Here is a 16,450-nt window from a genome sequence, read left to right as displayed (position 1 = left end):
TTATTTTTATTTTTTATTTTATTTTATTTTTTTTTGCCTTTCTCCCTTCCCCTTTTCCCCCTCTCCCCGCCCCAGCCGCCATCGCCTCACGGCCGCCTCAGCCCCCGCGGCCGTGCCGGGGCGGCCGGGCCCGGCCCTGCCCTGCCCTTCGAGAGCCGCCGCCGCCAAGGAGCGGGGCGGGGAGGGCTGGGCCGGGGCTGGGAGGGGGGGGGGGCGGCTGAGGAGGAGGAAGAGGAGGAGGAGGAAGGAGGAGGAGGAGGAGGAGGAGGAGGAGGACGAGGCCCGGCCCCGCTCCGCCGCACCGGGGCCGGCCCCGGCAGCGCGGCCGAGCCTGGAGAGCGGCCCCAGGTAACATCCGCGCCCGGCAGCAGCGCTGAGCCCCCCCCTCAGCACCCCCAGCCAGGCCTCAGGGGGCTGCACCCCCCCTGGGCTCCCCTCAGAGCCTCGCTGCCTCCCCCCCCCCCCCCTTCATCCCCTTTGGGAGGGCTCTGGGAGCTCCCAGCAAGGCCTGGCAGCGCCTTTCCCTCAGCTGCTGGTTTATTTATCCTTCACGCCCGGCCCTCCTCTCCCCGAGAAGGAGCTCTGGGGCTTTTGGCTGGTCGCGAGCGGGTTGGGAGAAAGTTTTCTCGCCTGCTCTCCAAGCTCAGCTCCTCCTCACCAGGAGCTTTGGAAGGCTCCTCACGCCTCGCCTCGCCTCGCCTCGCACAATGGGCGGCCGAGCTGGGAGCGAGGAGAAAGAACAAAGCTTTAGGGTCCGCTGCGAACATCAGGACGCCGGCTGCCCGCCTCGGAAACCTCGCCAAAAAACCACCCCAGCTTTTGGCTCAGGGCTGGCCTTTTCCACGCTGGCTTTTCCCCGGAGTTCTTCCTCGATTCTTTTTTTCTTTTCTTTTCTTTTCTTTTTTTTGTTTTCTCGTTATCCCGGCGAGGAGCAGACGTTACTTTGCACACCCCAGTGCCGGGGCGTCGGAAAAAAACCGTAAAAAACCAACGAAAAACGCTGGCCGAGAGGGAGGAATCGGTGCCTGCGCCTCGTGTTGCTGGCTTGGGCCGCAATTGTTGCCTCTGTTTGGGAGGTTTGGGCAAATTGCTGTTTGCCCTCGCTGAGGGAAGCCTCCTGCGGGAAGATGGGGCTTGTAGGATGCTCCGAGGGAGAGCCCAGCCCGGGTTTTGTGGCAAGGGGCCCTGCCACCTGCAGCTTGCTGCACGAGGGCTCTTTCGCCTTTCTCCTTCACCCCCCTTTTAGGCAGGGGGGGACGGGCGCGGAGTCCCGCTGGGCGGCTCAGACAGAGCAGCTGGAAAGGAATTCGCTTCCCTTCCTCGTCTCGTGCTTCTTTCTCTGACCGTGCAGAAGCTTGTATTGAAAAGAGGAGAGGTGCCGGGGTGGTGTTTTTTTCGCCGCCGCCGTCCTTCCTTGAATACCTGGAACCCTAAAACCCTGGGAAGTCTCTTCCAGCAAGAGATAGAGGCTCATGGTTTTTTATATTTTTATTTATTTTTATTTATTTGTTTGTTTTCTAGCCGTGCGCTTGCTTTAAAATGGACTCGTGGAGTTGATGGTTAGGATTTGAAGTGCTTTTGGCGTTTTATTTCACGCCCCCGGCCCCAGAGGGTCCCCTCACCGTGTTATTTGGGATGTTTGTTGCCCTTCTGGGCTTCCACCGCTGTATCGGGAGCTTCTTGCCCGCGAGGCTGCTTCGTTTCAGCATCGAAAGCTTCCCAAAAGCCCCGCGTTAACCCTGCCACCTGCACGGAAACGCTGCTTCCAGTTGTGCCACGGCTGCAAAACGCGCGTGTTTTTATAAATATCCGTACACACAGAAAGAAAACACTTGATTTTTTTAAAAAATAACGCCACTGAACGTTTTCTTTTAACCTAAAACGCTCCAAATCACCCTGCTGAATGGGGTGATGCGTCCAGCAAACGGCCTTAAGGCTCTCAGTTTCTCTCGGGGCTGGAAAAGGAGCGGTTTTACCGTGAAAATGGTGCAAACGAGGGATAAAACGTGCTCCCAAAGTGCCCCGGAGGGGTGAGGGGTGGTTTTTGGCTTTCTGCCCGTACCTTCAAGTCCTTATCCGGTGGCATTTGGACCGGCCACATTTTTAGAGCCCGAGTTCCTGGGGGAATTCGAGCCCTCCGCGGGCGCGATTGGCTCCGACCCTACTGTAAACGGGGCGGGTAGTGTGTCAGGGCGCCGTGGGGCCGGGATTAACCCTCTTCCCCGAGCTCTGGGGGGTTGTGGGACCGCTGGCTCGTGTTCCTTCGTGTCACCTCCGTAAGCGTGCGGCGTCCCGGTCGTGGTTTGGGGTTGGTTTCGAGATAGGGGCGTGTTTGCAGGGGATAATCAGAGGTGTTTTTAGCTACCTGGCCCTCCGAGCTGCTTTATTTTCCTCCCTCGAGGATCCCTTTTGCGTTACGGGACGCAGAGTGCCTTTAATATGTTTTTTTTTTCCAAGTTAAATGACTTTCCTTGAGGTGGGGTGAAACACTTGGTGCCTTTTCCTCCCGTGCTCCGCTCGGGTCTCGTTCCAGCAGCTTTGCTCCAGCGCTGCCTCCTGCTGCTGTTTTCTTCGTGCTCCCTCTCCTCATCATCCCAAAAGCGGAATCCCAAACCGGAGGGGACCTCTTAAATGCTTTAGATACTTCCCGAGAAATCTCACCGCGTTTCCCAATAGGTGCCGGGTTTTTGGGGCTCAAAACCCCAAGATTAAACCCGGGGGGGGAGGGATTGGTAAGCCAGGCTCCCGAATGACCCCGCAGCGGCGTCGCAAATCCCGAACAAGTGGCCCGGCTTTCCGAAAACTGCTGAGCCCTCAGAAGCTCCTATTGAGTGCGGTGGCAGCTGAGGGGGGGGGGGGGGGGGTGACTCAACGTTTCTGGAGACCGTTCCACTTCCAAAAGGATTTGTTTGCGGGATTTTATCCCCCTGCAAGCCAGCGAGCGAAATTCTTCCCGGTTCGAGGCGTGTGGAGCCGCGTTCCTGGTGTTAAGTGCTTATTTATGGCTTTTTTTTGGGGCTGCTAGCTTTATCTAGTCCCTTATTCCTGATGATTTCCGCGTGTCTCTCCGGGATGCTGCCTCGTATTGAAGGCGAACGATGTCCTGGCGAGCTTTGGCGGCTTTCTTACGAGCGCAGGTTGCCATGGAGAAGGACTGGCAGGTTGGGCTTGGCTTTCAAAAGAGGCTTTATCGAGTCCAAGCGCCAAAAAAAAACTAGAAGGGCTAGGTAAGGCAATCCTACTCAAACTTGTAGGGAATCGTTTGCCGGGGGAGAAATCCCGTGTAGCTTGTAGGGCTGTGGCGGTGGGATGAGCGCCTTCGGGCAGAGCAGCTTTGGGAAAACATCAGACTCCTTTTTTTTTTTTTTTGCTCGACACCTGTCCTGTGTTTCTGGATAAAGCACGATAAAACCCATGAATCAGTCCACGTAGAATCCCCCAAATCAGGCCAGCTCTTCTAATTTCAGGAAATAACTTCGCAAAGAGGAGGTCTGCTAGCTGGGAGAGTGCCACGACGACCACAAACCGCTGCAAATTCTTCTTTAAAACAAAATTGAGAGGTTAAACGCGTAAGGGCGAGCTCGCTCCTTGCCGGACCTTTAGTACAAGCCGCTCTGTTTGACAGAGCCCGTTTGGAAACAGGCTCTCAGCGACTTCGCTTGATTTATCTTGACCCGGAAGGAGCTGGAAACAACCGAGGAGAGAGATCCTGGAGCTCCTGAGCGCAAAGACACGAGCAGGGTTAATTCAGAGTGAGCTGAGCTGAGCTGACGGGCAGCTTTTTGCTCGAGTCTGAAGTCAGCGCCTCGCTGGCTGGAGCTGAGGATGAAAGGCGATGCTGGTTTGCATTCGTGCTTCTTGGCTCTCCCGAATTTTGGGGGAATCAGCGCCCCCCGGATTCCCAGGCGATGTTTTTCCTTGGCTGCACCCTCCCGGTGCAAAGCGTAGGAGATGGAAGCCCCTCTCCTCCTTTTCCTGCCTTCCTAGATGTACACCCTCCGTGTACGTGGATATAAACTTCATTTAACCGCTGTTACTAGGGGGAAAAAACCCCAAAATCTCATTTCTAAACCTGTGCAGGCAGTGTCTTAAGCATGTTTTAGCTATCACGGGACGAGCGATGCAGATTTTTTTTTTCCTGATGTGCTTTTAATATCCTGCACTTAGCTTGCGAATAAAAGAAGCAAAAAAAAAAAAAAAAAAAAAGCCACCGGCTTCCTTAGAAACATGATCTGCAATTTGTTAAAGACACAATTCTAATGGAGCTATTTTTTCCTCCTAGGTTTTACCAAGAGACAGTACATCTAACACTTAACTTGGATCATCTCTTGTTCATCAGCTTGAGAATCATAACAGCCCCCAAAACTGACATTTGATCTGAAAGAGAAAGCTGTGACAAATGGACAATATGTCTATTACTAACACGCCAACAAGTAATGATGCTTGTCTGAGCATTGTTCACAGCTTGATGTGCCATCGCCAAGGTGGAGAGAGTGAAACTTTTGCCAAACGCGCAATTGAAAGTTTAGTTAAAAAGCTAAAGGAGAAAAAAGATGAATTGGATTCTTTGATTACAGCTATAACCACAAATGGAGCTCATCCTAGCAAGTGCGTTACAATACAGAGAACGCTGGATGGGAGGCTTCAGGTTAGTACAAGTGACAAATCAGATGTTTTCCTCCTAGCGAAGCTGGAGCAAAAGTGAGTGACGCAGGATCCTAGCGCGTTGAGGAAGCGTAGTTGATTTTTTTCTTGTTGTTGTTGTTGCCGTTTTTCTTCCCAAGAGGAGCAGAAGGTGGTGGATCAGCCGTTCTAAACGAGTGTGTGTGTGTGTGTGGCAGTAAAAAATAATAATAATAATAAAAAAAAAAGCAGGGTCACGTTACCAAATTCGGCTGTTGATCCCGGGGTTTTCCCGACAAGCTTCTGTTCGCTCTGTGGTGGTCAGCAGTGGGAAGAAAGAGCTAAGATCCCTTGCTCAGGTACTCCGAGGGTGTTCGTTAGCCTTCTGTCGTCAGTACTCAGTACCTGCAGAGCTTGGCTTGCGATTTCCTCGTTCCAGGACAGATGTCGTGTTTGCTGGCTAGCTCCGCTGTCTACCCTCGAAGCATTTTATTTTTATTTTTATTTTTATTATATTTTTTTTTTGTCACTTTGACGGATTGGCATTCTGCTACTTGGAAATTCCTTCCGGGGTTAGGTTAGCGCCTCGGTCCTCTTCTTCTGGGGGCAAAGCTCCTCTCGTCAGCCACGGTGGGGAAGGTGAACGTACACACGACATTAAGCACAAACTCTGCTTCTGCCATTTTGGACGCAGTCTTTTTTTTTTTTTATTTTTTTCCTTAAAAACCACGGGGTTGATTTAACCGTAGCAAAACCAGATGCATATTCCCGTTGAGCACAGGACTCGAGGAAACTGAGTAAACTTTACCAAACTTTACCACCTGTGTTTTTTTTTTGTTGTTCCCCCCCTCGTATTTTGATACCGGAGACAGGTTGTGTTTGTCCTCCCCCAGCTTTGCTCCTCGCTCCGTAACAAGGCAAGGCCGTGCTCCTTTCCCACTCACCTTTTGTGTCTGACTTTTTAGGTGGCCGGTCGCAAGGGATTCCCTCATGTGATTTACGCCCGTCTTTGGAGGTGGCCCGATCTTCATAAAAATGAACTCAAGCATGTTAAATATTGTCAGTATGCTTTTGACTTAAAATGTGACAGTGTCTGTGTAAACCCTTACCATTATGAGCGTGTAGTATCGCCTGGCATCGGTAAGTAGCCTTTGGATTTCGGAAGGGAACAGTGGTGGGAATGAAATGGGAAATGTTTTTTTGCCTGTGGAACGTAGAAAATAAAGACCTCGTTAGAATATTTGCTTTTAATGATCTGATTATAAATCATTCTTCTGTGTTTTCGTACATCTGCTTGATGGGATCGTTGTTTTAACCTCTCTTTCCAATGTTAAAGAGCAGTTTGTGGCTTTTGGCCGAGCCTTGGTTTGCTTCACAGACAGTTACTGTATATTCTAGAAATAATTTAGCACGGGGAGTTGTGTAGTGATAGAAGGGAACTGTATATAACATAGTCAATAGTCTATAACATCAATTTGTAAAGGCTTATAAATGTTCAAACACTGTTAAAGGTTATAATTCTCCTCACACCCTCCCTTTTTTTTTTTTCTTTCTCTTTTTTAAAGATCTCTCAGGACTGACACTACAGAGTTCTGGTAAGCAGTTCTGTTTCCTGCCGCGTTTCTTTCGGGACAAACTGTGTTCAATACTCTTCAACATGCACACGATTTATTTCTATGCACGGAGGGAGGATAAAGAGCAGACAGAAATGGCTTTTTCTCTCCAGTTTTGGAAAATTAACTACGTAGTGTACGAGAGGCAAGCATGCTGATAAATTTAACTAGAAGCCTCAGCTCAGTTCGCAGGTTTGTTCTCTTTCCATTGCCTGCAACTCATAAACCCCAACAAAATGAAAGAAGCACACCTGGGTAATTAACTAATTAGCTGCGTTGGCTGTAATGGATGCTTATTTAATAAGCAGTTTAACAAGCAAGTGGTCAGATTGGCAAATAAGACACGTTGTCATTAACATGCAGTGGAATGAAGCAGTTGATGCTGTTACCTCCCTGAAAACTGAGAGAAATTGGACATCAAGTGTCCAGTGGGTCTTACTCAGAAGTCAGATTGTGCAGCTGATAACAGCTTTATTTCAAAAATGTTGTTATTTCTTCCAGAAGAAACTCAAAAATAAAGTTTGAGTAATCCCATGTTATTAGCACATTACTAGAAAACGAGCAAAAATGACTTCAAAAGCTTTTAAGTTTGATTTTTTTAAATTTTTTTTTTAACTTGGTGCTCATCTCTGCTAATTTGTGTTAGCAGTGTCTTCTGGATAATGATCCTTTTGCACATCATCAAATCTTACTAACCAGAAGTTAAATACTTAACCCGTTTCCTTGTCACGCTGCTGGTTTTGGAGCAGGAAACAGAAAAATTGCAGTCGGATTTTAATCTATTTAGGGTTGCTTTAAAAACGAGCAAGGAAATTAATGTAGTGTAAGAGTTTCACTTGGATGTGCACAAAAAGATGTATGGAAACAAGTTCTGGTGGAAATGGTAGTAAGTTCCTTGTGGTGTGTATTGTTTCTAGTCAATTTTGATGGGAGTTTGAATGAAGTAAGTGGTTTGCTTTGCCATCCAGTGGTTATTTGTAATTTAAAGATGTTTCTCTCAGCGTTTCAGAAGTATTTATATCGGTTAAATTCTTCCCCCCGTAGTTTCGTTGGCACTGTTAGTGCTTGAAAGTAAAAAACTTGCACTCGAAAAGCCCAAATTGCAGCTAAAAATGGAAAATAAATTTGCTTTGCATGTTTAAATGTTCTCTTTTTCGCAGCCCCATCAAGCATGTTGGTGAAAGACGAATACGTTCACGATTACGAGGCGCAGCCATCGTTGTCTTCAGCTGAAGGACATTCAGTCCAAACCATCCAGCACCCGCCGAGTAACAGGGCGTCTACGGAGCCTTACAGCACCCCGGCCATGTTAGCTCCCACCGAGGCTAGCACTACCAGCACCACTAACTTTCCCAACATTCCTGTGGCTTCAACAAGTAAGATCATTGAGCTTATACGCAACCCTAAACACGTAAAAACGTGAAAGCTCAGGGATAACCAGCGATTTGGCCAAAGCAGATCTCGCTTTGGACCCGTGCTGCTGCCAAACTGCATCGTTAAATCGAGTGGCAGGCTTATAAGTTAAAATTTAAGGTTTTAAATCACGGAGTAGTTTGAATAAGTTTGCCTGCTAACCCTGTCTTTATTCTACTGGATGCTCCAAAGGTTCAGTGACACGATGTTAAGCTGTTAACCACTGACAAAGTGTGGCTGTTAGGGGAATAAATGCCACAGGAACGGAAGAACCTTAATATTTTATTACAACAGCAAGTGGAACAACAGACTTACTAGTGGGGGGCAGTGTAGAGACGTTTCCAGGCAATTCTTTTAGAGTTTCACTAAAATTATCTTCCAGTTTTAACACGACTTCTTAAAATCGGTCCAACGTACCAGAGTTTCAGCCCCGATTAATGCATTCAGGAGTCCAGAAGGGTGCTGTGGTGAAGTTTTTCTTGCTGGTCTGTGTTTGGTACGAGTGGAAGAATCTGTTTTACCACCATCCAAGCTCATTCCTCAGTTTAGGAAGCCCTGTTTATTTACACGACATCCTGCAGCCCTCATGTAGGGAAACCATGAAGTAGGAGGGGGTTTCCACCTGCTCTTCATCACTCTTAATATCAAGGCCGTGTGAATGTAATGGATTTTGTGTTAATTTAAATCAGGGTGACGTGGTGGTGCAATTATCTTCTTTAATTTTAGGCAAGGACTTCTTTGTTTAAACCTAAAAACAGAGGTTTGATGTCTGTATTTGTCTCCAGCAGGAAAAAAAAAAAGGATAGGTGATTTAATTGTATTACACTCCATAACTTTTTCTCACCATTGCTGTAATTGTTGGTACCAAGTGGACAGGATTAAAAAAACCCCAAAGTTTTAAGTTTTAGCATAAGTTTTCAACGTGTTCACCTCCGCCAGCAGGACCAGTTGGAGAGTGCTGATCGGTTTAGTGTTAATGGCTGAGCTGAAGCCTTACTGAATCCTGTTCTGAAATACCTGTAGTTTTACTTGAAAGCTTAGAAAATTTATTTGGGAGGAAAAAAACCAACAACAAACACAAAAAGTTTCTGAGGAAGGAGTCCAGTGATGTATTCCAGCACTATTTTTAAAAATACCGTTCAATATGTTTTGGAGGAACGTAGATTGAAGTGTCCTCCCTAGGAACCCGTTGTAACCTGCTGAAAATCAGCAGCTTCTTGGGCACGCTGTTGGATTCATCCCAAATCTTTGGATTCAGCCCAAATCTCCTCCCGATAAGTTCTTGGCTAAAACCTTTGCCATCTCTTCTTTCCCTTCAGACTGAAAAATGAGATGCGAGCAAAAAGATGTGGTTGCTAAAGCAGTTCTCTGCACACTTCTCTTAAAAAACAAAATAAATAAGGGTGTCTCGGAGTCGAAACGAGCTGCTGCAAAGCATCTTCCAGTTTCCTAAGACGCTCTGGTGGGTGGAAAAAAAAAAAAAAAAGAGATCTGAAACCAAACTCTTAGGAACTGTTGTGTTGTAGAGCCCTGAGTTGGGTGCGTTTTCCTACAGCAGTGCTGAGCTCTTCTGCCTTCAACTTGTGGAACGATGACGAATAGGTAGTGTGTTCTTTTACCAGGTCAACCTCCCAGTATATTGACAGGTAGCCATAGTGATGGACTCTTACAGATTGCTTCAGGGCCTCAGCCAGGAACTCAGCAGAATGGGTTTACAGCTCAGCCAGCTACTTACCATCACAGTGAGTATACACCTGCCTGCGCTCTTCTTCGCTCGCTAAAAGCGGTTTCCAAATGTTGAGGAGAAATAGAGGATGTAGAGATGAGATGCAGAAAAACTCCCTTAAAACCCAACCGCTCCTTTTTTTTTTTTTCTTTCTTTTTTTTTCTTTTCTCCCTCTCTCTCTCTTTCTTTGTCCTCTCTTTCTTTGTCCTCTCTTTCTTTGTCCTCTCTTTCTTTGTCCTCTCTTTCTTTGTCCTCTCTTTCTTTGTCCTCTCTTTCTTTGTCCTCTCTTTCTTTGTCCTCTCTTTCTTTGTCCTCTCTTTCTTTGTCCTCTCTTTCTTTGTCCTCTCTTTCTTTGTCCTCTCTTTCTTTGTCCTCTCTTTCTTTGTCCTCTCTTTCTTCCTCCTCTCTTTCTTCCTCCTCTCTTTCTTCCTCCTCTCTTTCTTCCTCCTCTCTTTCTTCCTCCTCTCTTTCTTCGTCCTCTCTTTCTTCCTCCTCTCTTTCTTCCTCCTCTCTTTCTTCCTCCTCTCTTTCTTCCTCCTCTCTTTCTTCCTCCTCTCTTTCTTCCTCCTCTCTTTCTTCCTCCTCTCTTTCTTCCTCCTCTCTTTCTTCCTCCTCTCTTTCTTCCTCCTCTCTTTCTTCCTCCTCTCTTTCTTCCTCCTCTCTTTCTTCCTCCTCTCTTTCTTCCTCCTCTCTTTCTTCCTCCTCTCTTTCTTTCCTTTTTTTTTTCCTTTCTCTAGATAGTACTACAACTTGGACTGGAAGTCGAACGGCAGCCTACACACCTACCATACCTCACCACCAGAATGGCCATCTTCAGCATCACCCACCTATGCATCCTGGACATTACTGTAAGTGTGCCAGATTTTCAAGTCACGTTCCTCATTTTCAGTTTGGTTTAATGGTTGTTTGGGTCACCTGTGATTGATATTTTTTTACCCCCGTGTCTTTTTTTATAGAACCACTGTCACTTTATTTAATATATTCTGACAGTTAAATGTAAGAACTCCTTGTACTTTCCTCAATTAAAACAGCAGAGATTAAAAATTCACACAGCTCTAGTGATCCCACCTATACTTCTGATGCCTTCCTATATCTAACAAAAAGCATTTCCTTTCTAAAACCATCATTTAGAAAACTTTGCAGTCTTGGAGTAAACGTTTCCGCTGTGGAAAAACGTTTGGCCAGAAGCTGATTCAGAATTTGCTGCTTGGATCTGTTTTTCCTTCAAAAGATGGACATTTCTGGCTGGATATATTATTTTTATTTTTATATATTCATAGATATATATATTTGCTGTTAGGAGAGGGGAGAAAATGATGTGAATTAAAGCTGAAAAGTCAACATATCTTGATCAGAAAAACTGTTTTAGGTCCAGTTATCAAATTTCCTTATTGCTCTGTTAGGATCCCACCTCGTTTCGCTCCTTACTTGTCAGAAACGCCAAGATTTCAGAACTTTACCGCTGCTGCAGAGACTCTATAAATGTTTTTTGTGTGCGAACGTAGCTTTCCATCATTAATGTCGGTAACTGGCTGGTGGTACCACACAGCTTTTCTTGGCTGCTGCCTCTTCTCGCTTCAGAAAGTGGCATCTTTTGACACCTCCCAGCGTTGTGCCTGTTTTTGACATCTTGTTGCAAAAGCTGCCGGTGCTTATAATACTACATCGAAGCCTTTTCTTCTTGTCTGCCTGCGAGGAAGCCAGTCAGTTTATCAAAGTGGAAAGAATCGACTTGACCTTTACCGAGACCACATTCACTATTTATTCTTGAGAAAACAAGTTCTCTGGGATTTTTTTTTCCCCCCCATCTCCGTGGAGGGTTTGTTATAGTTGACTCCATAGCATCCTGGGCAACCTGTTCTGTGAACGGGGAGCTAATGAAGTTGGGTTTCTGACAGATTTGTATCACGTACCTCTATAAAACGATTCTCTCCTTCCTCGATTTGTGGCCACATTCCACTAGTGGAGCTCTGAATTTTCAAAAAACCACCAAAGTGTGTAATTCTGTGGGCATTTTTGTCTAGATTTGGCCTCTGCATTCAGCTATCCCTGAGATTTAGAATATGTGGCATCCTCGCAAGTCCTTTTTTCACCCAGAACAGGTTAAGAAAGATCTTTTATTTATTTATTTAGTTTTTCCTCGTGTAAAAGAAATTGCATCTTTTTCTCTTCAAGGGCCAGTTCACAACGAACTCGCATTCCAGCCTCCTATATCAAATCATCCTGGTAAGTAAAATCTGAAAATGAATGCTAAGGATTGTTCAAGCTGACAAAGTTGTTTTGAATTTGTGTTTTCTTTTAATAAGAAGTACTCTGAATTTAGTGGGAGGAATTCAAAAGGGGAAGAAAGAAGGAGAGGAACCACTTTGTGCCGCCTTCTTTTGAATCTGGACCTCTGTGTTTTAGGAATAATGACAGAAGACGTTCATATAAATTAATAATGACACGACACTCAGGCACACGAGTATTTATTCGAAGATGACAAAACTTAAAGGAGCTCAGAGCAATTTAAACTTCGGGGAATTTCAGGTTTTAAGGTGTCTGGAGAGAGCAACAGACAGCAAACCTTGCAGGAGGTTTGACAAGCCAGTTGCTCCCAGCTAGCACTTGATACACATAAACAAAATCACGGTGTTCTTTAGCAAACCTCCTTGCTTGAGTGCTTGGGTTTCAGTGGCAGCCTTTACGGGATCAGGGTTTCTCTGCCTCTCCTTGCTTATTTAAAGCAAGAAGCAGTTGCAGCAAGCCTGCCTGGCTGCCTGTAAGGGTTTTTTTCGGGGTTTCTGCGCGTTTCACCCCGCTGATTGCCTCTCCAGCTCCAGAGTACTGGTGTTCAATCGCGTATTTCGAAATGGACGTGCAAGTCGGGGAGACGTTCAAGGTCCCTTCGAGCTGTCCCATCGTTACCGTCGATGGCTACGTGGATCCCTCCGGAGGAGACCGCTTCTGCCTGGGCCAGCTTTCCAACGTGCACAGAACAGAAGCTATTGAGAGAGCAAGGTATTTTGCACCCCAAAAAGCTCCAGCTGCTGGTGATATTGGATATTTTCTTGTTTTTTTTCAGCGCGTGGCTCCCTTTCAATACATTTTCTTTTTTAAAACTGAATTAACCGTAGGGCACGGTTTTTAGGCCGCTGCTGTAACGCATTCAGAACGCCAACTGCGTGACAGGGACCTCGTAGCACGTTGCTTCTCCTTGCTGTGCCTTCAAGGATAAAATTAGCAACTGTGTGCGAGCTGCAAATGAGCTCTCCATCTCCCAGCGATGCGAGAACTGACTGCAAAATATACATTTGTCAAAGGAACAAAGGAAGGTTGATGGAGAGCTCGCTGGAGTTTTCATTCATTCTCACCACGCGTGCGCCAGGCTTTGATGTGAAAGCCCAGAGAGCTGATCTTAGGACTTTTTTTTTTCTTTCTTCGGAGTGAAAAGGAATAAAAGAAGGAAGAAAATAAGGAATAAGACCCAAGCTGTTGCATTGTGACAATCGCTTTCCGTGCTAGGGAGCACTTTGTGGGATTTTCACACTTGGGAGCAGAACCCCGAATGTGTTTGGGATCCCAGCTCCGTATTGTCAGCGAGTGGCTTTCGTGCTGCTCGAGTGCCATCGCTTCTGCATTCTGTGTTTCCCATATGTCTTTCCGGGGCTTCACAGATGGTTTTTGACTTCCCAGATTTCGCCTAACCGCACACTCTGTTATCCTCACGATGATAACCACGGTTTCGAGTCCTCGTACGAGTGGAGCGCGTGTGGTTTTCCTCCAGAATCTAAATCAGGACCTCTTTTTCTTTATTTTTTTTCTTTTCAAGGTTGCACATAGGGAAAGGGGTGCAGCTGGAGTGCAAAGGAGAAGGCGACGTGTGGGTTCGATGCCTCAGCGACCACGCGGTCTTCGTTCAGAGCTACTACCTGGACAGAGAAGCAGGGCGTGCGCCCGGGGATGCTGTTCACAAGATTTACCCAAGTGCATACATCAAGGTTGGTTTGGATGCTCCACGAGGAAAAGTGTGTGTGTGGGGGGGGAGCAGCGTGCTTTCTGTTCTTGCACATCGTAGGGAAGCTGTGAGGCACTGAAATAAATCAAACGCGGAATCGGAGGCTTCGTTATCATCTTAGAATCGCCAACTTCACTTAAAAAGTCATCTTTAGGGGAAAAAATCCACTTTAGAGTCATTTAAAAAGTCATCTCGGCGGAAAGTATCCTCCAGATACCGTCAAAGTAGCTCATTTCGTATTTTGTCAAGCAATCTCCATCTTTTAAACCAACTGCTGCCCAAAATTTAGCATATTCTCGAAAAATGGGTGAAGCCTGACAAAGCGAAGCTGGACTTGCTGGCATCTCGTTTTATTTGCGTGCCCTATTTTCTGGCAATCCCAGAATTTAATAAAAATCGGGATTTCATCAGCCTGCGACCGACGAATTTCTTCCGGAGAGCGGAGAGCTCCGGTTTGTTGGAGGCGGGAGCTGAGGACTCCATTCCTTCGTTGATTTTGGTAAACCTCCGGAGTTTGATTATTTATTTTTTCATTTCTTTTAAAGGTGTTTGATTTACGCCAGTGTCACCGTCAGATGCAGCAGCAGGCTGCCACTGCTCAAGCCGCCGCTGCTGCTCAAGCTGCAGCAGTAGCAGGAAACATCCCCGGCCCGGGATCAGTGGGTGGAATAGCCCCAGCCATTAGTAAGTAAATTAACTGCTTGCTCTCCTTTTTTATTCTTTGAAAACAACTCAGCTTTTAGCAAGACTTAAAATCTATAAGGCTCTTGAGAACAGGAGGAGGTTGTAGTGGTGCTTTTTGAGTTTTCTGAGTTGCTAAATTCTCTTTCCGTGATGTTACGCTTAAATATTTTTTAAATGGTGAGTATTTAGGTGTGTGGGGCTGCTTTATTTGCCACTTCTGGATTCCTTGTGCTGCCAAACGGAGCTTTCCAGCTACGTTCCAAAATCCTGAAGGCATTTTGGGGAAAGCATTTCAATTTTTCTTCCAGACGTGGTTGTGATTTGAAGCTTGCCGGCTGTGTTCAGCTTGTTATTAGGCGGAGTAACAACTGACACTCTTAGATCCAACTCCTTTTGTATTTTAACACCCTTTCAATATGGCAGAACGATGAGAAGGAAAACTTAGTGGGAAGAAAGGCAAAATAATTGCTGAGCTGTGGTGACAGAGACCTAGAAATACCGATGGGCCTTGGCTGCGGGGAGAGGGACGGGTATTTGGAGAAGCAAGAAAGCAAACGGGAATGGCTAAACAAACAAGTGATAAAAGAAAAAGTGTGTCTGCAAACATTTAATTGAAAGCCTTACTGGAAATCTCTCCTCTCTAGGTTTGTCAGCTGCTGCTGGAATCGGCGTGGACGACCTCCGCCGCTTATGCATCCTCAGGATGAGTTTTGTAAAAGGTTGGGGACCCGATTACCCGAGGCAGAGCATCAAAGAGACCCCGTGCTGGATCGAAATTCACTTGCACCGTGCCCTCCAGCTTCTAGACGAAGTACTTCATACCATGCCGATCGCCGACCCACAACCTTTAGACTGAGGTTCCCTCTGCTGCACTGCTGTGGGCCGTTGTGTTGTGAGGATGGTGGATTGTAAAATACAACTCTTGTTTATAACCTGAAGATATATTTTACTTTTTTTTGTTCTGCTTAACCTCCGAAAACCGGGTTTTAAAAATGTGTTTGCCGCCTTGCTCTTAGCAGAAAAAGAACCTGAACGTGCAGAATTTGGATTGCGGTTAGGTTTCTGAACTTAGTTGTCATGATACGTGGCTCAGGGCTTGAAGTGAAAGGTAAACGCCTTCCAGAGAGACCTGACAGTGTTGGGGTTGTGCCCGTTGCAACTTTTCCTTCTCCATCACGGCCTCTTGGGTGAGAAGCCTCACGGGAGCCTTTTGTATGCAGAATATATATTATATATATATATTTATATCTGAAAATTCCTTCTAAGAATTATTTACGTGACAGCAACTAAATTCCAGCTGATTCGGGATGTTCTTTTTAGGGAACGAGAGTTAACAGAAGACTTTTTTTTCTTTATTTTGTCGCCTATCTCGCTATGATTTTTTCCAGATTAAAAGGTAGAAGCTGCCAAAAAAAAAGCAAAAAAAACAAAAAGTGAGGGATGAGACGTGCATTGATTTAAAAATAGCAAGGAAAAGAAAGGTCGCTTTTCCTTCACTAGTTTTTAAAACAAAAGAGATCTGAGCTTTTTATTTCCACGGACACGTGAGTTTTAAAACACTAAACCAAACGGATGCTCTCAGTGCTGGCACGCAGCTCAAATCTCATGAAATTCCCTTGCTGCAAAGGCGCCACGGAAATTGCGGAACGAGAACCTGATGGCAGGAACGCGTTTTTCATAACTACTGCTGCTTTTACCCGCCTGCCACTCGGCAGGGCTTTTAAACACCGCAAAAGCCAAGTCGCCCGCCTCTTTTTTACTCGCATCCGCCACTCGATCACGTGCGAAGTGCCACCGATCGCTTAGGATCCACTTTTTGTACCCGTTCACCATTTCCACTCAGGGCAAGATGGCAAACCTGTTTTTATACCTCGCGGTTCTTTTAAGCCCTTCTGCCATCAACGACCATATCAATTGGCAATGACTTTGTATAGAGAATTTATAGTAGAAAACAAACAGACAAACAAAAAAAAAATGCAAATGTATTGACTGTATGACAGATACAATATGTATGCTTTCTCTCTAGTTACTAGTATAAATAAAACTCTGAAAACCCTGAGTTTTTATAAATCCACTTGGCTTTTTTTACGTAAATCTGCACCTTGGAACCGCTGATCTTGAAGGATGGATTTATTTTCCTTCGCCAGCCCAGCAGCAGCAGGAATTGGTGGTGGTTGATGTCTGCCGGGAAGCCAGTCCAATTTTTCTTCCTTCCCCTGCTTCTCCCTACAGGAGGATTTCTCTTTCTCGCACGGTTTCGGGGCTGTGAGGCGCAGCCTTGAGGTGTTGCTGCCCCCACGTGCTGAAATTCTTGGGAAAGGAGGCGGCAGTCGGTGCTTCTGCTCCACACACGCAGCACAGAGGACAGGTGACACCAGAGCGATGCCCAGAACT

At 46.1% G+C, this 16,450-nt stretch overlaps 1 protein-coding gene across 1 annotated transcript; it reads left to right on the top strand.

The window, feature by feature from the left end:
• Positions 1 to 210: 210 nt before the first annotated feature.
• LOC311426509 (mothers against decapentaplegic homolog 4) lies at positions 211 to 14,994 on the top strand. The gene is made up of 12 exons (XM_084502872.1): positions 211 to 348; positions 4,283 to 4,648; positions 5,589 to 5,763; positions 6,189 to 6,218; positions 7,397 to 7,612; positions 9,272 to 9,391; positions 10,113 to 10,223; positions 11,551 to 11,601; positions 12,192 to 12,375; positions 13,187 to 13,355; positions 13,918 to 14,056; positions 14,701 to 14,994. The coding sequence occupies exons 2-12, from the start codon at positions 4,400 to 4,402 to the stop codon at positions 14,910 to 14,912; spliced, it is 1,656 nt and encodes a 551-aa protein (XP_084358998.1). The 5' UTR covers positions 211 to 348; positions 4,283 to 4,399; the 3' UTR covers positions 14,913 to 14,994.
• Positions 14,995 to 16,450: the final 1,456 nt, after the last annotated feature.

This window comes from Aythya ferina, assembly GCF_964211825.1.
Source record: "Aythya ferina genome assembly, chromosome: W".
Classification (NCBI taxonomy): domain Eukaryota; kingdom Metazoa; phylum Chordata; class Aves; order Anseriformes; family Anatidae; genus Aythya; species Aythya ferina.
This window is presented reverse-complemented; position numbering and strand designations above follow the sequence as displayed.